Source organism: Anopheles moucheti, chromosome 2 (genome assembly GCF_943734755.1).
Source record: "Anopheles moucheti chromosome 2, idAnoMoucSN_F20_07, whole genome shotgun sequence".
NCBI classification, from domain to species: Eukaryota; Metazoa; Arthropoda; class Insecta; order Diptera; family Culicidae; genus Anopheles; species Anopheles moucheti.
Window position 1 is genome coordinate 54,876,688 of NC_069140.1, and position 22,131 is coordinate 54,898,818.

The 22,131-nt window shown below is 41.8% G+C and overlaps 1 protein-coding gene across 1 annotated transcript; it reads right to left on the reverse strand.

Moving 5' to 3' along the window:
• Window positions 1–1,293: 1,293 nt before the first annotated feature.
• LOC128306702 (synaptic vesicular amine transporter-like) lies at window positions 1,294–22,125 on the reverse strand. Its single transcript, XM_053044292.1, has 8 exons — window positions 22,076–22,125; window positions 16,952–17,188; window positions 3,120–3,263; window positions 2,881–3,019; window positions 2,736–2,794; window positions 2,055–2,650; window positions 1,776–1,972; window positions 1,294–1,645 (listed from the first exon to the last, which is right to left on the reverse strand). The coding sequence occupies exons 2-8, from the start codon at window positions 17,163–17,165 to the stop codon at window positions 1,294–1,296; spliced, it is 1,701 nt and encodes a 566-aa protein (XP_052900252.1). The 5' UTR covers window positions 17,166–17,188; window positions 22,076–22,125.
• Window positions 22,126–22,131: the final 6 nt, after the last annotated feature.

Sequence of the window (22,131 nt, forward strand, 5' to 3'; positions counted from 1 at the left end):
CATAATATGCTGTAAATGGCGAAATTTGTGTGATCGTTCTTTTGTTTTCTTATAGCCACATGCTAAAGTAAATGCGCCAATTCTTCTGCCCCACCTCTAACAATCGTCATTTGCATCAAAAGGAGAACATGGTCGTGTCTGTGCTTCGCATAACAAGTGTGGTTATTGTTTTCCCTCTCCTTTTGGGGCCAAATTATTGTTCCTGATAGTTGCACGTTCCTTTCTATCATTCATTTGCTGTTAGGCTTAAACAAAGTTGCATTTATACACATATGATTGTTGTGTGGCATTTTCACGTTGTTTTTGTTTGTAACAGTCTTTAAAATGTGCCTGGTCTCTTGGGTTGTGTTATTGTTTCATAGCGAGTCCTATTGTTGAATTGTGGTCAAGTGGTACAGACTCGAGGGATATTGGTTAACTTGATGAAGTTTAGAAATGCTGTTTGGTATCAGAGCTTTACTCGTCCTCTTCCTCGTTCTGGTAGGTCACGTAACGGACTGATGAGCGCTCTCCAACGATGAGTGACTGGAAAAGAAACGGAATGCAGAAGCGTTATTTTTACAGTGTGTTAGTGGCGTTTGAATGCAATATTCTTCCATATTTTCTTTTTGAAACTGATTGAGTGTGTGTTTAACGATCTTCAAAAACAAGATCTGTTTAATGCATTTGATATACTATTTTCACGAGACAATATACTAGACGATGAAGCAAATGCCGATTAACCGATCCAGAGGAGATTCGATCAATCACCCACTGTGCATTACACCGAACAGTGAGGAACAATGCCATGGAATATCTCTCATACAGGGATGTTACAAGTCTTTAAAAGCTTAAATCAATTAAATGATGAAAAGTAAAAGTATGCGTAAGTAATAAAAAAACAATATACAAACCATAATTAGCTAAATATAAGAAAAAATAAAAAAAAACACAATTCATACAAAAAGAAAGTAACAGAATAAATTAAAATTAATATTCAAAATCTTTATTTCACTTTCAAAAAGGGTACACCGTTGCAACTTAACAACTAAAATACTTTGTAGCAATAAATTCAATCGATACTCAAATGCATTCTAATGTACAGATAATCAGGAAACAAAGTAACCAATAATTGAATCGCCACTAAAAACACAAATCACGCCATGTTTTTTTTTTTGTAACGCTTTGAATGTATGCTTAAGATGGCGAGTTTATTAGATTACGGTGTGTTGCTGTATTTAAAGAAACGGAGGAAAAATGAGAGAGCCTGAGAGCAAAGCTAGCGTAAATGGTTTTTTACGACTTTACGAAGACTTAAAGCTTCGTCACGTAATTTTCACCCCCATTCGGACTGTCACGGCAAACAACTGTTGTGTCGGAGACTCCATTGGCACTACCATTTCCGTTCTTGATTTTCCCATTCGGTTGGGGAGATTTTCCGTTGGTGTTGCAAGTCGTCGCGTTCGCTGTCGGTGCGCTAGACGAACTGCACGGTCCGCTTTCGAGCGAAAGTCCAGCATTGTCGATGCCACCGTTAACGCTTACCTTCTTTTCCTCTTTGGTCGGTGGTGCTCGCAGGAAAGTCATCAGCGGTGCGTAAGCGAAGCATAGGATCGAAATCCCAACCAGCATCCACTCGAAACCGATGGTGTTTACCAAGGTGCCACTTTAGAACGAAAATATAACCGAAAGTGGGAAAAGGGTCAGCGTTTTGGTAAATAAGGAATCTCGCCGAAGGAGCTGGATGGTGTCTGCTACTTGAGTTTTAATTTCCACACAAATAGACGCTCGCGTACCTGAGTGCCGGACCGATGGCGAATCCCAAACAGAATGCAACATCGCCGATGGCGTATACGCTACCATACACGGCCGAGTGTCGGATGTCCACCAGGTAGCCTAGCTCGGGCATCATGCAGGAGTCGACCATGCCGATGGCGAAACCGAGGCCAGCATTCGGCAAGATCAGATGGTTGATCGAGGTAGCCATTGGAATCTGCAGGAGTAGTAAGATAAACGAATTAGCGAAAAAAAAGCCAACAGAACACAGCTAACCATCCGAACCCGGCCACACTTACACACAGCAGGCACAACCCGATAATAACCAGACCGAGCAGAGCAGCTAGCCACCGTCCAATACGATGTCCGAGCGGGCCGAACAGATTGGTACCGATCAGGTAGCTGATCGAGGCGGGCAGAAACGTGACGCCCTGCTCCCATCGACTCGCACCCATGTTGTCCATCATCCAGATCGGTAGCGACGGTTCGAGCATTGCAATACCCATGTTCGCAAACGTGATGGCACCGGCCGCAATGATAATGTACGGATCAGTAACCAACGCCTTCAGCGATGGTGGATCCGACTCCTCGATGACGACCGACGGTTGGAGCATGATCAGCTGCAGCAGCCCATCGCCAAGGGCAAGGGCGGAGAGTATTAGAAACGGTGCTGATTTGCCCACAAACTCATACATGATGCCACCGAACGGAGGCCCGATCAGTACGCCCAGCGCAAGCCCGCCGAGCGCGATGCCCATCGCGTTTCCACGCTCCTTGTCGTCCGTGTAGCGATCGGCCAGCATTCCCATGCCCGATACCGACGAACAGGACGAACCGATACCCTGCAATGCTCGGGCCAGGAATAGCACGGAGTACGTTCTTCCAAATGCGAAAACTGACGCGAAAGTGATTGGAACGGTGAAATGTATAAAGTTAAATGTTAATTGCTTGCAATTCGTATTAAGCTACATGGCACTTACTCAAAGTAGAGATAAACATAATGACGAATCCGGCAAACATTGGAATACTGTAACCTATTCTGTAAGGGAGAACAAATAGGAGGCAAACAGAATCAAGACATCAGCTTCTAAGTTCTGCAGTTCCCAACAACTCGAAGGTACGTACTTGTGCGTTAGCGGTCCAACGATCGGATTAGCCAGCAGCTGGACGAATGCTTTCGACGCAAACATAAGCCCAACCTCGACCGTCTCCTCAACCAGCTCCTTGTGCCGTTCCTCCCGTTCTGCGTACCAGCTGGCATTATCTGTAACGGGGCGACATATTAAAACGAACCAAAGCAAAGTAAAAATTGCTCGTGTTCACATAATGGAAAAGTGGCAGTAGGCTCGCCATCCATAACCTACCGTAACCTTGCGTGGTGACATCGATTCCATTGTACGGTGTCGTCACTTCCTTCTCGCACGGTGTAGTCGGCGGTGTCTTAGGAAAGCTGGCCAGCGGTGCATCCGGGTGTCTGATGTCGTAAAGAAACTCCGGAATGATTGGCACTGCAGGAGTAGCGTGAGAAAGAGCAACGGGGATGGATGTTATGGCACGGAATGGGAAGTTTGCCAGGTTCGAAACGTAGATCGTAAAACCTGCACCGGCAAATACCTGCAATCGATGGATGGACCGGGAGCGCACATCATACCCGTACCCGCTGATGTTCGTTTTAACGAAGTGATATTAAGGTGACATAGCACGATGTGCAGATTGAGGGTGATTTTATTTCTTCTGTCGGCAGGTCACCATAAACACACCATTTCGGTAAGGCATTCAACAAGTATAGCCGTGTTACGACCCTTGGGGCAGTTATTTTCACATGGACCGAAAGCTGCCCACAAGCCATTGAGTTGCTCCATGTGTCGCAAGTATAAACTTTCCGGACACAGTTGAACCTCCGCACAGCATATCCTCTCAAGACAAAGTACTGCATCGATAGCGTCATCTATTACAGGCACAGGCACCGATGCTCTCTTAGCGTAATAACAAAATCAACGGTGCGCTTACCCATCTATCCACATGGAGCCAGGCCATGGAGTGCCAGTATCATTTGCCATTCTCGGTGAAGAAAATGATGATGATCATACCGGCTAGCTGTGAGACTAGCGTATCTACGTAGCGCACGTCCTCCGTCCCGTGTAGTAGTGGAGGTAATTGAATTATCTTAGTTTTAAATGAAAGTTGAAATTAAACTGTCAATTCTGTTCCTTCCCTTTCTAAGGCGGGTTACGGGGGTCGCATCATTGCAGGGAATTTGCATCACGGATACCCAACCGTACCGGATGTACGGTGGTTTCCCCATTTACCGATGGTTTTTACCGGTGAGGCAAAAGGACAAAACATTGCGTTCGCCACGGTTCGGTTCGTAGCCGGAAGCGGAAGATAGACAGCTAACTGAGTTTGGTTTGTTAGTTTTTGATTGTGTGTTTAATTGAGATTTTACTTTAACTCGAACCACCTTCCTGGAGTGCGAGTTTTAATTATTGCTTCTAATTGTTTCGAGAATAGTGCCAGCGATGTCGGATACGGATTTTTCGTTCCATTTTGCTACATCCATTCCTAGTATGGTTATTGCTTGCGGTAATGTTCTTTTTTGTTTTGTTGTGTGTTTATATGTAAATAGTTACTTAGGAATATTAATGTATGTTGACGAATCTGTGAGGTTTTACATTTTTTTATGCATAATTCTTACAACGAATTTAAATATTTTACAACCAAGAGCAAGTTGATGCAAAACCGATGCAAAAGCATCCTGTTGGAATTATTGTGCATGAAAGGTTTCATGAAAGGTTTCACGCACTTGACGAAAGACTAATTGCCCTAGATAATCTTGCCTAGATAAATAATGAATTTTACAATATGAAAAGGAAGACAAATGAATAAACAGTAGCAAACAGAACACGGAGATTGTAAGACACGTTTTTAGGGTTTCGGTTATAGAAACATTTTTTGCGAAAGATACAGTGCGCGGATACAACATTAAGTAGGATTTCTCACACATCCATTTTTGCAAAAATCTATCATTACGTACACTGTATAAGAATTCAATGAAAAGGTGCTTCATGCTTGACACCTTCGGTGTAAAATACACTTCAATCGGTTGAAAGGTTCATCATCTTCGACCGAACACCATCCGCTTGATGTACAAAGCATTACGGAGCGCAATTACATCTAATATCGCCCTATCCTTGCTGTGCCATCTTTACCGAACGATTTTTGTGTAGTGTATTGATCTATCCATTCGGGGGGAAGCCACAATCTTTCCTTCTTTCATGGCTCCGGAACCATTGGGCCAATTGGTGCCCATCCGCTGGCCCTACCTGCGTCGCGGCTCTGGTGTATCAAAGACAATCAGACTAAAATGAAGTGCTCGAAGGCGTTGTACGATGATGGCAGCACATGAAAGCGAACCATTTTGTAATCGAATAAATTTTGATGATTCAATTATGATGGCAGTGCTTTCAGGGCACTTTTCAACACACTTCGGCACGCTGATCGTCATCATTGCCTTCGACGTTGCTTCGTCTAACGTTGCACATTTTCTAGACGCCATCGACACCCATTCTAACGTTATTTGCAATTGCGTCTAGCGGGGGTTCTAAGAAATTCATCGTTTTGCAGGCAGGATGTGTGAAAATGGTTTCGTCTTCCTCTTGCTGATAAAATGTCGATAATTTATCGCACACAAACCAAATTCAACGCCAGTGCTGTGCAGTGCACCTTGGCAACGTTTGCAGCAACTGTTGTGTTACGTTCGGATTTGGAGCTATCTGCTGAAGAGAGTACATCCAAGCCAATCGATGTCTGCACGGTAATTAGTCAGGAAAAGCAACTCCATCCTATGGGTGACGGGATGCTGTAAAAAGCAACCCGAGATCCGTGGGCGTTTCCGCCGGTACACCGGTTCTCTAGTGCCCGAAGCAGTAAAGGATTAGTTACAGTTCGTTTCGTAGAATAATTTCCTCCGTTCCACGTTTCCTACCAACCACGAGCGCTTGTCGTTATTATCGCTATCATCACTTGCCGCCGGCAGGTACTGTTTGGCCGGGGGAAAGCGTCCTCCATAGTCCGCCAATTAAATTACCCTTTAACTCGTTTAGCCGTTAATAAACAAGAAATTAACAGCTTGTTTCGCGCCAAAATCCTCACTCCTTTCGGCTTTTTGCGTTGATCTGCGCTATCTATTTTCGTTTCAATCCTCGGCAGAAGCTGCCGATGGGCGTGCATCATTAATGTTTCCTCAATTTAGCACAAACGGTGGATGGAGGGCTGAAGTTTCGCTTGTTACTATTATTTATCTATTTGATTAACCGTTGCATTGTGTTTTTTTTGCGTGCCGAACTGGGAAAAAAATATTGTATGCAGTAGAGTTCGCAAAACACTTTTTGTTTTGTTACGAATCTACTGTAAAATTGTTTGTTAAACTGAAAGTGCTTTTGAAATATTATTATTTTGCATAAATAACAAAATAACGATCATTCCGGAGTCCGGAGAGTTTTACGAAGGGGAAACATTGTATAAGGCGATATTTTTCTGGTTCAAATTAACCAAATTCATCAATTTTCTGTTTCGTTTAACTTTAATCAATTAATTTTCTGATTAATTTATGTTGCGTTTTAAGGTTTTGTAGTTTATCACCTATATTCTTCAGAAGGGGTTTTGTTTTACACATTTTCACCAGGTCTATAAGTGTAACACAGATATCGTTTAGTTTAAATATAAGACTAACTAGATAGTTAATGAACCACATATAAATGAAATATTAATCGAGTCTCGAATCGATTGAATGTTTTAAAATATTTTTAAATCAATATTAAATTTTAATGTTTGGATAAAATTTTCATATTAAGATAAAAAATGATGATTGAGTCGTAAAATTACCTTGATGCTGTAATGTCAAAGCTTAGCGAAACTTAGTACTAATATCAAATATGAAATATATCTATTTGAATACGGGAGCACATTTGTATATCTAGTCCTCTTGGAAGATCCTGTTATAATTACACGAATGTAAAGTTTATGTAATGTTGAATGTTCTTATACTGTACTGGCTTTTAAGCCACTTTTTCATTCTTCTGTGTAAATATGTGTTAAATAGTATTTCAATCACGTAGTGTAACCTGCAGACAAACCTCTATTATTTATTCTACACTGATGATCAGTATATGACCGTCTCCTTTTCCACGTTTTCCGAACGGATCTGCAACCAACTTCACGGAAGACAGTCTATTTAACGACAAATCGAACTTCCAGCGCATACCAACCATATGAAAAGTGAGCGTTGGAATTTCTGCGGAAAATAGTTTATCAATCGCTCCATTATCTCACGCAGTGGAAACGGATGGGTTACGAATACGGGCAATGGAATCGACATTGGAGCGTCCGGAATGTGAACAATGCTGAAGGCAAATGCCCCTTCTTACGAACACCCACATCGCTAAGCGATCACTACCCTGCATACCGACGACTGGACGGCAAATGGTGGGTCAACAGCAGTAGCAGCAGTAGCAGGAAGTGTTCTCCCAACAATGCCAAATTAAACCAATGATGTTGGCTAACGACTGTGCGGTAAATTATAAATGATTTTCTTCCCTCACCGTACCAAAAACCACGGTGGAGCGGGACTTCGTTTACCACATCTGACAGCTACTCATTTCTCCTGCATAAAGTATGCTGGTGGCCTTCTGGCTTTCGTCTAGCGAGTGACCGGTTGGGGTTGCTTATGGCTTTTCCCTTACCCTTCTACTTTACAGCTCACCGCCGAGTGTGTCTGATGACGGACTTTGTCAGTATCACCGCATTTTTTTACACTTCAACAGCACAAAACAAAAAATAATCGCTATGTTTGATACAGCGAGAGTCCCAGTGAGGACGAAACGAGTGAGAAAAGGATAAAGGGAGAGAGAGAGAGAGAGCAAAAAAGAGAGCGAGAGAGAGAGAGAGAGAGAGAGAATAAAAGAAAACATCCGTACTAAGGAAAGTAGTGCATTACGAGGCATACGGCGAAACGTGTATTTACTTTGTTCAAGAAGTAAAGCACAAGAGCAAATGATTCGTGGTGAAAATCATGGTTGTAAGTAAGAACCACCATGACCGCAAAGAATGAAGCTACGAGAACATTTTATTTTATTTTCCATGTCATGATCGCTGCTCCCATGTCATGGTTGTACTAAGGAGGTTTAAAATATTTAATTTTATTTTTTCTCACACAGAACATGAGATTCGTTCGTGTTTGGTGATTTTATTAATTATCAAGCGATTAAAGTAAAACTACAGAATTGAAATAAATTATGCTGGTAGGGTGAAAATTGAAAGACCCATATGCTTACTTGGATGGGTTTTTTTTAAACCGTGCTGATAACTATGGTTGATCGAAAACGAAAGAGAGTTTACCTAGAATAATTTTAATTAAATGCCGTTAATAGTTGGACTATAAATAAGGTCTTTCAATGTCCAGGTTTCGAATCGAGTGTGCCAGTCTGTGCCTCACCGAACAGAAGTTCTCATCCGCTTCAAAGGGAACTGATGGGAGAAAGGTGATAATGCCCGCATTACACCCAATGTTCGTTTCATACCCGGCTCAAAAGTACTAAAGCATTGGTGACTTTGACAGATACACCCCGATTAGTCATAGCACGGTCGTCTTTGTCTCGCATAGCCCGCAAGGCGTGCTGGCATGAAACATACGTATGCTTTCAGCACGATAAAAGTACAATGCGAAATATTATCACATTCCTAGGAGTTATATGGTGATTAAGACATTATAAAGCACCCAAAAAGACATAGCTTTTCCATTGCCGGAACGTTGGGAAACAATGTGAGCCCGAGCTTGGCAGCACTAGCAGGCACCATTTCGCAACGGCTTACGGCTAATGGCGTTGTCTGTTGCTGCTGCTTCTCGCCATGGGTAAGAAAGTCTCAGCACCTATACAGTATGATCCTCACGAAGCACGTAGCAAATCCTGGTCAAAAAGACAACGGTCGGTGATTGGGAGGGTGTTTGAGCACTCCTTTTATCTCGTCCCTTTCCACTACTGCATTCGACTCAGTGAGGTGTTGGCACGCTACGCAAACCACGATGATGTTAAAGTAGGGTTGTTTATGCTAGAAACAGCAGCAGTATTGTGAGTGTTCCGAAAGAGTTTCCTCCTCCGAAGTGATATGTTCACCAATAACGCCGTACGACCTGTGTTCATGGCGGTGGGATCAGTTCACATCACCAATTCTAATGTGAGATCATCGGATGCCCAAAAAAAAAGGGAAAACAAAACAAAGGGAATAAGGCACCCTCATTATCGGATCTAATCCACTAGAGCAACGATTTTTCACGGCTTGCCTTTGTCCTTTCACTTGAAGTGCCGCTTTATTCGCTCTCATGCCACCGCTTCACCACACGACCAGGCGCCTCCATTACGTTCTGGAGGAAACACACGCGAAGACACACTCCGCTTGATCCACACATTTTTAATGGATACAGAACCGAACCGGTTCCGATGGACGGCCAGGAAGCGTTTGTGACTGTGGCCACCTAAAGTAAACCGAATTTCCAGCTCGTTGACTTTGTTCTCTCTAGCCATTTCCGAGCAACGACGGGGAAACGCGTTTGAGCGTTCCCTTCACTATCCGGCCAACTGTTGAATATGGATGACCGGCAAGGCAGGGGCATCGTAGCAGAATCGAAGGAAATGGGCGGTGAGCGTGATTCATTGTCATTTTTTGCCAACCGATTCGTAATGGCTGCTAATCGGAAAATTATGTTCCTTTCGTCTGGTCTTGCTACGTCAAACGGCGCACAATGAACGACCGTACGAATGTATGTAATGCGTGTCTCTGCTCGTGTTGGGTGGTTAACCACCGAGCGATACACCCGTTACACTTCTGGCAACATCGATAGCACCGATGGCTACCCTTTTATGTGCTTGCTGGTCATCATTTTGTAACGGTGAGGACGGTGCATCTTGATTTTAAACGATTATGCACTGCTCGAATGATGAATTTAAACGAATTAAGTAAATTAAAAGAACAAACTACTTTTCACTTAGTTTTATTTTCCATAGATATTATAGTAAACCGAAGCACAATTATTGTGTGTGACTGTTTCATCAGTAAAAATGAGTATCAAATGTGAAATGTGTCAGCCACAAGCGATGGAACGTGATACTCTATCAAAGATTGAACCACTTGGCCTATGCTGTCGGTGACAGGCAAAGTGCACAAAACACAAGAGCAAACCATCCGAATGATTTAACAGGTGGGCTGATAATTGTTTGGCCTATGACAGTAAAACACTTTTTTTTGGCCAAATTATTTTTTTATATTCAACATACGTTCCTTCAAGGGCGATACACCGATTTTAGCGGTCTTTCAATTTTTCGATACCCTTTTTGTAGTAGTATTTGTGCTTTGCCTCAAAAAAGGCCTCAGTTTCGGCGAACACCTCTTAATTCGACGAAAATTTCTTCTCAGAGGACATCCTTTTGGGATCTGAGAAATGGAGTTAGTCACTGGGAGCCAGATCTATTAAATACGGTGGGTGGCGAAGCATTTCGAGGCCTAATTCATTAATTTTTGCCATTGTTTTCACTGGTTTGTGGCACGGTGCGTTGTCTTGACGAAACAAAACTTTTTTTTCTTCAAATGCGGCCGTTTTTTGGCGATTTCGTCCTTCAAATGCTCCAATAACTTGATATAGTAGTCGCTGTTAATGGGCTTTTCTTTCTCAAGATAGTCGATGAAGGTTACTCCTCGCAAATCCCAAAAAACTGACGCCATAACCTTGCCAGCTGATTTTTGCGTTTTCCCCCGCTTTGGAGCAGGTTCTTCGCGTCCTATCCACTCGAATGATTGTCTATTGGACTGTGGAGTGAAGTGGAGAAGCCAAGACTCATCTGTGGTAACATATTGACGCAAAAACTCGGATTTATTTCGCTCAAACAGCTCCAAACTCTGCTCCGAATCATCAACTCGTTGTTGTTTTTGTTCAAATGTGAGCTCGCGCGGCAGCCATTTTGCACAGAGCTTTCTCATACCCAAATACTCGTGAACGATATGTCCAACACGTTCCTTAGACATCTTTAGGGTGTCAGCTTTCTCGATCAGCTTCACATTATGGGTGTTCTTAATAATTTTGTGATTTTTTTTAATGTTTTCGTCAGTAACCACCTCTTTTGGGCGTCCACTGCGTTCACCATCTTCAGTGCTCATTTCACCACTTTTTAATTTAGCATACCAATATTTGATGGTTGGTTTTGGTGGAGCAGTGTCCAAAGACTCTTCATCAAGCCAATTTTTAGCTTCGACTGTATTTTTCCCCTTCAAAAACCAATACTTTATCATCACGCGAAATTCCTTCTTTTCCATGATTACTCAAAGCACAAAAGTTGCGTCACACAAAATGCTCTAGCTCATTAGGTTGTGGCCCGAGTGCTGTCAAATTTGGACAGAATTCATTTGAAGGTTGGTACAAACGAAATATGATATGGATAAAAATCTTCTAGCACGATAAATGTGTTAGGCCAAATAATTATCAGCCCACCTGTTATAATATTTCGAATCGATCACTTTCGCACCGGTTACAGGTGCCGCGTGTCAAGAACAGAGATTGCTTTTATACTCGTTGATCCACCGTTTTAAGAAGGACGTGGGATTCCAGCATGTTTGAATTGGTAAAAATTCTGCTCCAGCATCATCATCATGTTCCACTGACCACAATGTTTCAAGCGACAAACAGGTAATACATTCGCATCCCTGCTTTTACAAGTGTTCAATCGATAACATTGCACCACTTCAACGGTTTCCGCATAATATCACCCAATAATACCGTTTAATGTAATCCTCGTACAATCCTCGAGACCGGTTTCGGTGCTCCGCCACTCATTCGCCACGGACTGGAATTTTATGTGAAGTGTGGTTTGAGAACGTAAATAAATAACCTTCACATAAAAGAAACCCTTCCGAGCGGTTCCGCCATACCTGGCAGTTTCAAGCAGACTCGGGAAGGACGGATGTGTGCGCTTATCGCATGCCGCCCTACCGCCCCATTTTTACATTGGCAAGAAACGCTCATTTTCCCAATCGGAGATGAATCTACCAGCCACCTGAAATACGACTCTCCCGAGCCGAAGTACAGCAGATCGATGGTCGCAATGCGAATAGCAAATGTGTTATATGGCCAACGGGATTGTTATGCTGCTGTGAGGCGTCGCATACCTCTAAATCCATAACATTTACGAGTGTTCGATATTACCTTTTCTATCCTTTACATCCGTTATAACTGGGGATTAATCGCTAATGGGGTTATTCTTCATTATCCTCATCTGGGTGTATTATCGTGCTGGAGAAAAGTGATATAGGACCACGCACGGTATCATGCCATGCGGGTTTCTAAAACCTTTTTCGGAGATGTGTATTCCGCTAAATAGCCCTTGCACCCTTTAAAACACGCGTAAATTCTTTAAAAATAAGCACAGCATAGCTGCTATGGGTTGGTTTTAAACTAAATTCTTACAATTCGAAAGTAATGTTTATAGGTTTTGAGTAGTGAACATTGATTATCTCTTATCATATTAAACATTCTAGGGTATCCAACCTGGACATGTGAACAGGGCGTGCTTTACTAAGTGTAGAACAGAAAATTTGTTTTTCATTAAATTTGTTTATTTCTGCAATCTTTTCTAAGATTTTTGGATAAAAAGATATTCTTACAGTAATCTATTATCATTTTATTATAAATAAAACAAATACACATTCTTTGATCCTTTGTGAGAGCGTTTTCGCCTGAGCGAGGCGATTTCGACCAGATTTGGTGAACATTTTTCAGGGTAAGCTATAGGTTTATAGGTAAGTTTTGTAAGTAACAAAAATTCATTGGAAAATTAAAAAGATAAGTCAATATGTAATTTTTGTAATCGCAAATAACCAAATTTTATATGACTTTTGCTCTGTAATACCCCCCTTCCTGGGCGGTATGATATGGCCCTTGATGAGACCCTGATGGAGACGGCGAGGGGGGGGGGGGGAGGTGGTTTAGACAATTGTTTTCGTGGTGAAAAGTCAAGCGGCAGATCTGCGTCAATTATGTGACAAGTTTTGTCAGGAATCTCAAAAGGCTTAGTGGCTTTTTTCCTCTTTTCATTGTTTCAATTCTGTACAAAGGGTATAAAAATCAAACTATAACAGTACTAAAGGTACACAAAGAATTGAAAAAAACTGAGTGAACCTTTACTAAAACACACGAAAAAATCAAAATACATTTACAAACTGGCTTGGCGCCGTAGCACTGCCGCTTGAGTTGATGCTGCGAGACGGCTGGACGCTGTGTCGGCGCTGCTTGTGTGCAAAGGGTTAATTTGTTAATCCATTAATGCAAATTTTTAACATTTTTGATGTTCATTTGTTCGACGCGATGTTGCACGTGCTTTGTACTTTGTAAAAGACGAATGCAGCCGGTAGGCCAACGACTCTACGACAGATAGACGTGCTTTGTACACTATTTGCGCATAAAAAATCTACGCAAATTGACCAAGGAAATGATAATCTATTTCAATAGCTATCTTAATTTTCAACGGGTTTCTTTTAATAAATTTAAAAATGATAATGTAAATTTAAGTTTGATGTCAAAGGTTTAAAAAAAAAGAACGTATGTAATGGCTTAACTCAACCCCAAACATTTTAATTTGTGATTGATTTGAAACAAAAAAAAAACACAATTATAACCAGCTCCAAAACATGTTCATATTCACATTTGACCAACAGAACCTCTATATACACAGAAACCGTGCAGTCGTATGTAATTTGCGAATTCGTTTTGCCCCTTCTGTCAGCGGATATCAGGGAGTATCTGTACGAAGGTCTGTGTAGGATAGAGGTCGAGTAATAGCCAAGATAGAGGTTCGCCATTTTGGATTTCATTTGACGTTTGGTCGCCCGTGTAATATGCTCACTCACACTCTCTTATCGTGGTATTAGCGACACTTTTTCCTTGCGTCAAGCCTACTTGTTTACTATATCGCGAAGTTTCACAATTAGCTTGGTCGTTAAAGTTTTCCTTCGTTGTGAATGCCTTTAGTTAAAACAGCAAACTGTTGATGGTTTTATAAAGTGGTGTGTGGTCATCACCTATCAGTGGTCTGAACCAAGGGTTGATCACACGGTACCAAACTTTCACGTCGTACTGTGAACCGGGAGATATGGTGAGCCTCATCCTCTTCCTCATATGTGAAGAGCCTCACCATGTGAAGAGCCAAATGATCGCTTTACAAAATCCGATTCTCTGCCTTCTCACCTGCCTTGAACACCAATCATACCTAACACCAATCGCCAATAAGATCTTCAGATCTAATTCCGGACTAAAATCGAAAAACAGCGACACAAATTTCCAACCAAATCTAAAACAATAAAAATCTTGTTGCTATGACCGGCCCGATTAATCAACACAACTACACACAAAACATTTAAATGGAAAATGGCGTTCAAACGTCAAATCACGTGTAACGAACTTTTGGCTACTTGTCAAATTGCTCTGTATTACTCGACCTCCAATCCTACACAGACCTTGATCTGTACACATGCAGCTGGAGACGCCCAGTACTTGACTAATGTTTCAACTAAAGTTAGTGTCAACGCTGTAAAAAAATGCACAGCGATATGTCATAATAATAGTTATTGTTATCCAATTTTCATACTTAACTGTTAATTTGGAGTATTTCTCAAGTCACAGGTTCCGAAACATTCTCTAAACGTACAGAAAATTGCAACAATAACATAAATGTCGAATATGTTGCGGTTTTGTTTTATTGTAAGTAAAATTGTACAGTTTCCAAGCCTGAAGAAAAGTGCATTTATCTCAAACGACAGCAACAACAAACGCATGATTAAATTAACTTATGCGCCAGGCTATCAAGCTGCAATTTCAAACTGTTACAAATGCTTAATTAAGTGGGTGAATGCTCATGTAGCGCAATGCATTCGGTACCATTCTCTTTATTAATTGCACAATTGAATGAATGCAACTAGTCGCAGCTGCACCATTATGCATCGTTTTCCGGGTGAAACCATGCGCCACTTGCACTGTGCAAAGTGAACACAAAAAGGAAATTATGTTTTTCTTTTTCCATTTCACTCGGTGGCCGGGCGTGTGCTGTACAATGCAACAAGTTGCATGCAGCACATCATGGGGTATGGGGATCTTTCAAGGAAAGTACCGCTTTCCTTTTTTGGTTCTGGTGGTACTTATGAGCGTAAATCGGTCCTTCAATCTTTTACCACTGCACTTTTTTTTTGAAAGCCCTTGCTCTCTGAATGAACGAAACAGTTTCTCCATTTGTCATACATTTTGATAGACTTTCATGCATTGTTCAGACATGTATGGAATGTATGTAATGTGTTCGAGCACTTGAGAGCTCATAAGGTCCCGGTATTTATTTATCAACCTTTATTTGTTCTGTGCAATTTTCCCTTTCCTCTGCATTCGTGGTGTAGAACACAATTTTTCTGAAGAATAATTCGTTTCACGGAAAAGCTAGACATTCAAACGACTAGAGTCTAAATAAAGCTACATTTACACATATTTTGATACAAATTCCACCCTGTTAAATAAGGATCAACTCTCTGTCTATAAAACAGCATTTTTATCAGCATAAATTAAAGGTTCAACGCCTTGATGGTGACATGGTGACTGTGGGACTTTTTTCCAGCGTTCATAATCCAACGAATTCCATCCAAACGAACGCAATCGAATGCAACAGATGAGCATGAAAGTGCCATAAAGACGCTACCAAAGAAAGATCGTACATAAACCGGGCAAAGGACTAAAGACGAAACGATTTCTACAATCGTCGCCCGGATTGCGCTTCCCTTCCGGTACTGCCAGCAAATTCCGGTTGGTGGTACCATTTTCCGTTCCATTTCCGTACCCGTTGGAAGCCGCACAGCAAGAAGCGGCAGTCGCTTAAGTAATAGACACGTCTCTGCCAAATGATTAGGATCTGCTGCCGAGTAAGTGGCAATGAAGCTGCTTTAAAGAAACAATTTTCATTCTATTATGTTGCCTTTTTCCGGCGATTTCGGGTAGCAATCCACGAACGAGGTTACTGCCAGTGGAATTGGAAGGAATCGACAAAATAGCAAAGTGCCAGCGTGGGGATTGGAAGATTGTTGTATTCGCTACCCAAGCCAACCCAACCCAACCCAAGAGCAATTGGTAATCCTGTGCGAAGGAAATGATTTCACTTTGCTTCCATTGGGAGGAAAACGATTTCTTAAGCTTTCGGGGTTCAACTTCTGTGAACCGATGCTCACACTGATATCGCGAGCAGCTGAAGAAGGTGGGCTAGTACCCGTCATGGTCGTGATGTAAATAGCATTCATCAGCAGTGGCGTGCATCGTGAAGATTGTAATTTTCCATCGATCGTCCAAGGAGGCAATGACAGACCATGGTGAGTAGGCGACGCAAGGGTATTATGATTCATCGTTCCTCATTGGCGTTGCCATGGCTACCTTATTAGTCTATTAGCTAAAGATGCTGTTTTTGCGTAGTGTACTTCCTGCACAAGAAAAATGGTGTGAAGCTTTTGTGCCGATGATGGAGTGAAAATCATCTTACATCGTCGGAACCTTGCGTATTTACTGTACACTCTACACCTTTCCTTTTTTTCCGCAGCTGGTGTGTAATTAACCAAAAGCTTTTCTTCGCTACTAATGGAAAGGTATATACGACGTACTGCGTGCTGAATGTAACATTGACGTATTCTCGTTGTGCTATTAAGCTTAGAATATCATTATTGATTTTACGATTCATTTGGAAAGGATGGGCTGTTATACACTGACGTGCTCTTAGTTATTATGTACATTGAAAATTAACCTCACCTATTGTATTCGAACTTAACGGGAATAGATCACTATTGCTTCAATTACTTTGGCGAGTGCTTGGGAGTTAAGCCCAAATATCAAGTCTCCCAAAAATAATTTTTCAAACTATATATATAAAAATTGTTCTATTGTTTTAAAAATAGCATAAATAGTGTTAGTGGTAGAAAAATAATACTGCTCATTATGAAGAGTAAAATTTAACTCTCATGCTTCCTGCATGTGGAATGTACCACATAATATTGAGTTGTCATTCTTTGTGCAGTTCAGTTCATATGTAATTAGTCTCGGGTTTCTGTTCCCATTGACACAATGTTTAGCACTTACCAACGACGGTCAGCAGCATATTGTCGAGCAGGAGTGCGATGGCGACGATGACGAGCACCAGTTTCCGCGAGCCGCGCCATCTTATCACGTTTGCCTTCAACGATGCCCAAGAACCGGGCGGCGGTGGTTTCGGTGAGGAGCAGTGATTGTGGCCGGTGCTGCTGCTGCTACTGTTGGGTCCCTGACCGTTTCCCTCCGAGACCGTTGCTTGCATTTCAGCTTACTCAACACCAGTGGCTGAAGGGTGCGTGCAAAAGGCAGAGAGCAAGTACCCCAAAACAAAGCATGCCAGCCATGCCGTCGAGGACGAGGGTCGAGGAGAAGCCGGGTGATGAGCGTTGTCAGTTGTCGTACCCGCATTTACATCGATGGTCCAGGTTGGGTCGTTTGCCGGCGGTTGGGTGTCCATCGCCAAAAAGCGGAACAGGAAAGTAGAGATTGAAATGAAAAGCGGATTACTTTCTTTTGCCACTGCGGAACGTGCCGATGCAAGCGGTAGTAGGGCAGGGTTGTACGCGGGCAAGGAAAAGGATGCGAGAAAGCGAAACGGGCGAGGTGGGATCAAAGACCGACTGCTGCTGGCATGGGTCGGTTCCTGCGGAAACCGGGATGCTGCTGGCGAGATTAAAGTAAAATGCCGCCCAAGACGCTTGGCGAACTTCTGGTGGGACAGGGACAGGGGAACGCAGGGTGGATGCTGGAGGGACATCCCACTGCACAGGATGTTGGGAAAAGAACTGTCAGAAAACGAATGATGACGTCGAGGGAAGATTCGGAAAGGGGGAACCACTCTGTACGCAACGATTGTGGAAGGATCTAATGGTGATTAGGATGGTTACGGCACGGTTGCGAACGACAGCCGACCGTACTGTCTTACGACAATTGAAAAGTATCCCGTCTCATATTTCATGATTTCCCAAGGTGACGTTTTTATTTCCGCTACCACGAATCGGTTATGCCACGCTGCATTATAATAACGTTTCTGGAGACGCCATCCGAACTATTCGGACATGGAATGGTTGGATCAATTATAAGCTAATTTTGAGATAAATTTTTTGAGTTTTGAACCATCATTCCAATTTCTTTCAGATAATGTAGATTTTAGGAAATGAAGTTCACACACACCACAACAGGAATGAAATTGTTTTCATTATATATGGGGATTTTTTTATCCATGTCGAATGTCCTCGTTTGTATAAAAAATGTATTGGAGAAACATTCAAACTATTTGAATTAAACGACAACAAACATCGAAATAAGTTGTTTGTTATACAGTTCATTTCATTTATCTCATTTTCAAATCGATTTCATTCGCCAAACAATAGCAACATTTCAAACATTTTGAGCTTTTGAGCAGTTTTCCCATTCCTTCTTATCAGTACCGTAGCAAATATTTTCATCGGCATTGAATAATTTGAAATTTGAAAAAAATCGAAATTAATTATCGTATCTGCAGTAGAACTTATCAATATTTTAGGAATAAATGATGTCTTACATCAATGTTTTCTAAATATTTGGAAATAAAGCAATTTAAACACAGTGTGCAATAATTGGCAATTAATTATTGAACTATTCTACTGCTTGTTATTGAAATCAAATCAAACCCCATCACTACTTTTACTCTCCCATGTCTAAAACGTCCACAATTCGGCTATTTTGCTTGAGAATATTTCAAGGAATTCTCAAGCAATTAATTTTGAGGAATCCCGTACCGTTTTTCCTCACGACAAATGTTATTCGGATCGCTCCTCCATATGCTGAACTAACTATCCAGCTGGGAGTAAATATAAATCGTGGAAAGTCAAGGAGAAGTAATGGAGTTCCAAGACTTCGGAGGTTATAGTACCAGAAGTAGAGGAACGGAAGAAGAAATGCCAATGATCAAGAGATGATCAAATGACAGTGGGATAGCAAGGATAGATATTTCATTGTAGGCTACGAAACAACGATCCTGTTGACATGGGTTTAATGTACGAATTGTTAAGGAAAAAATATTATTAAAATCGCGAAACTTACAATTACTATTGTGCAGGTGGATAAAATTACGAAAGTCTGAAAACGTACACAATACAATAGGCACAAGGAGATAGGAAATGTTTCTATCGGCGTTAGAAAACAATACCACGTGACACAGTGGCAAGAAAAAAGGTAAGGTATATCTGGTGAAGGTGACGGGAGTGAAACCAGGACTGGACGAAGAATGGCTTGTTTCCCAGCCCGGATTATATAGATTGTAGAGATGGGTCCTAGCAATCTTAAATGGCCAAGGTCAGGAATTCTTACTCAATCTAAGGCATTAATATTTTATTAATGACGGCATTAGGGAGATGTTAGATTTTTGAAATTGTGGAAAAGCTTATCCAAATCTGGACACATTGAAGAATTCCAGCGAAAAGAAAGAATACCTGGGCATACGATAGGAAAAAATAATATCGAATGCCATCAGTCGTGGTGGCATGATGGTAACGACGTCGGTCTTCACACGAATGGACCGTACCAAAATCCCATCCGGACCAAGCACCGGTAGCCCATAGGAGATCTGGCTCTGTGGTAAAATAAGTCTAGTAAGCAGAAATGGTTGCTATTGCAGGACAAATTGCTATTGCAGGCAAGAGGATTTGAGACTAAATCGGACATACTGTTGAATCGTGTGTGTTGTAGAATCTTTATTTGTACCGTTACTGAAAATCCAACTAAGTTTCATATAGCTTTTGATCCGACTATAAAGTAGAACTCTGAATATAACCTGTAATAGAGCCCTCGCTGCAAAATCAAATGACTATGTAGGAAGATTTCTGTCTCGAATTGAAAAACCTTTCAATCAGCTGGGAAGAACACTCCTTTGCGTTCTCCAGGTAGGCCTGTTACGAAACCCTGTAATCAGGCCGATATGCTTTTTTCTCCAAACTTGTGTAAACCGTGAGGTGTATTTCAACAAGCTGATCAATGTAAATATTTGTTTTTGCGCCGAAGGTTTTGGGCAAACAACTTGGGATGAGTTTTTTTTTTCGAATTGAAATAATTATACCCACATGATAGTGGTATCCATTACAACCATAAGTGAAAATGACTTACTGGAACAAAGTGTAAAAGTTCATCAGTCCTATGAACAGGAATGCATAAAACTATTTTACGTTAACAATTAGGTGTAATATTAAAATTAAAAAAAATGCCCCCATTAAAAAATGCCCCAAAACAATTTCAAGCACTGTAGTATCAAAATACTTTACTTATAATATTGAAAGTGGTAATGTTCAGCTAATTTATTAAACTATGTACACATGTTATATCTATACACTAGTATAGTACGGTAATACGGTAATAGAGCAAAGTGCAATGATGTTTTTTTAATAGCCTCAATAACGGTAATCTATGGAGTTACCTCGACCGAATTTCCCATAATGTTTCGCACATGGTATGTATTTTCCTATTTCGTGCAAGTTCAACGAAATTTCTTCTCATTCTGCAGCTTCAAAACACCGTCCTCATTAATATACTGTGTATCCATTTTACACGTGCGCACGCCCTCGCCACAAACCCGCCATGGGCCGGCGTAGCTGAAGTACACACGTTCCAAATTAGAACTTCCATTGCCATCAGCAACAATGCTCAGTTCCACGTTCAAGTTCACTATCACGCGCGCTTCAATTCATGCAAAACCATTGCGTAGGTCGTGATGCTCACAATTCAGCACAGTGTTTTCACTACGACTCCCGGATGGTGCGCGATGCACCGATTAGCGCCTAAACAGCGGAGTGCAAATGACTCTGGACTCCCTGCGTCGCCAAACCGTTCCGCTGGCTTCGTGTCGCACTCAGCGCAACAACACCAGCGTGGCCACCTATGCGAGATGATTGGATTCGATGATGATTGTGACAGGTGCCCCCGGTGCTTGAGGCTAGCGCGCCAACCGGACAGTGGCCACAGAGCCGCGTGCGGGTGGAATGGAAAGATTCCTATCTAATGTGAACCATGCGTGGTAAAAGATGATTGAGCCTCTTGCACAACCCGTTTGTGCACCGGTAGTTCACCGCACGGTGGAGAAGACAAAAGGTAACTGCGCCGTAATGCATCTCGCTGGGCGGCCACCGTCCGCAGGCCGCTGTGACCAAAACTGGAACTAACGGGTCGTCACGTGCTAATCACTCGACCGTGGTCAATGAATGTCACCGGCTTGTTTGGACGATCTTTGTGCAGGCTAAGTGAGGTGAAATGTAGTTATTAGATTGTTGGACGTTTGTGAGTCGCTAAATGTGGCCGCGAATTGCTTCACGGCGATCGGCGTCCGTATGTGTGTTAGCTTGATTATATTTTGCCAACTTCCTCATTTCTGACAATTAAGCTGCACGGCTCACGGAGAGTGGCCCTTCTCCCGTCCTTTAGCCCGTCTCCAAGGGCTTACCGACTTACTAGTCGTTTTTAACCAAATCTTTCGTTGACAAGAACAAGCAGCTACTGTTTTCTTGAGAATACGATAACAATAGAGAATCAATAAAAAATGGGTAGCACAGATACGTCAATTTCGATTCGTCACGTTTGAATGCAAATGACGATCGTGTCTCAGCATCCACTGAAGAGCGCGGCAGTTAATGATTGGTCAAAGTACACAGTCAATCAGTTGCCTCAAGAGGAGAAAATAAAATTTTATCCTCAAATAGTCATAAATCAGAGAGTCGTAAAATGTACTCAGTTGGGCGATATGATGGTTGTTTACAAAAGAAAACAAAAACACACACACTATTCGCGTAAATTAACTCAAAGGTACGATCAAACGAAGCGGCTCTTTGTACCTGAATGAAATATTTGTTCAAACTATTTTTGAAGCAATGATAATGCGGTGAAGATCTGTCGTAATTATAATAAATGAATAACTATGTGTGAAGTACTAAATATTTAAGAACAAAAATAAATGGTTTTCTGAGGTTTTTTCGTCCATTACCTTCCCCTGCGAACGGAGAATGCAAATACACAAATAGCGCATTCCACGTTTTAGCACATCAGTGTGAACGAGTGGTGTAAAATGTGTCGTTTATGGTTTAGTGAACTTCAAGATCGTTATGAATGAAATGTCATCGAGAAGCGACCTTCAGCATGTAAACAGATTACATTTCTTACGCACATTACCTGCTTGGAATAGAGGAGAAAAACGATCGTGAAATTGCAGCTTCTTCACCTTAAAC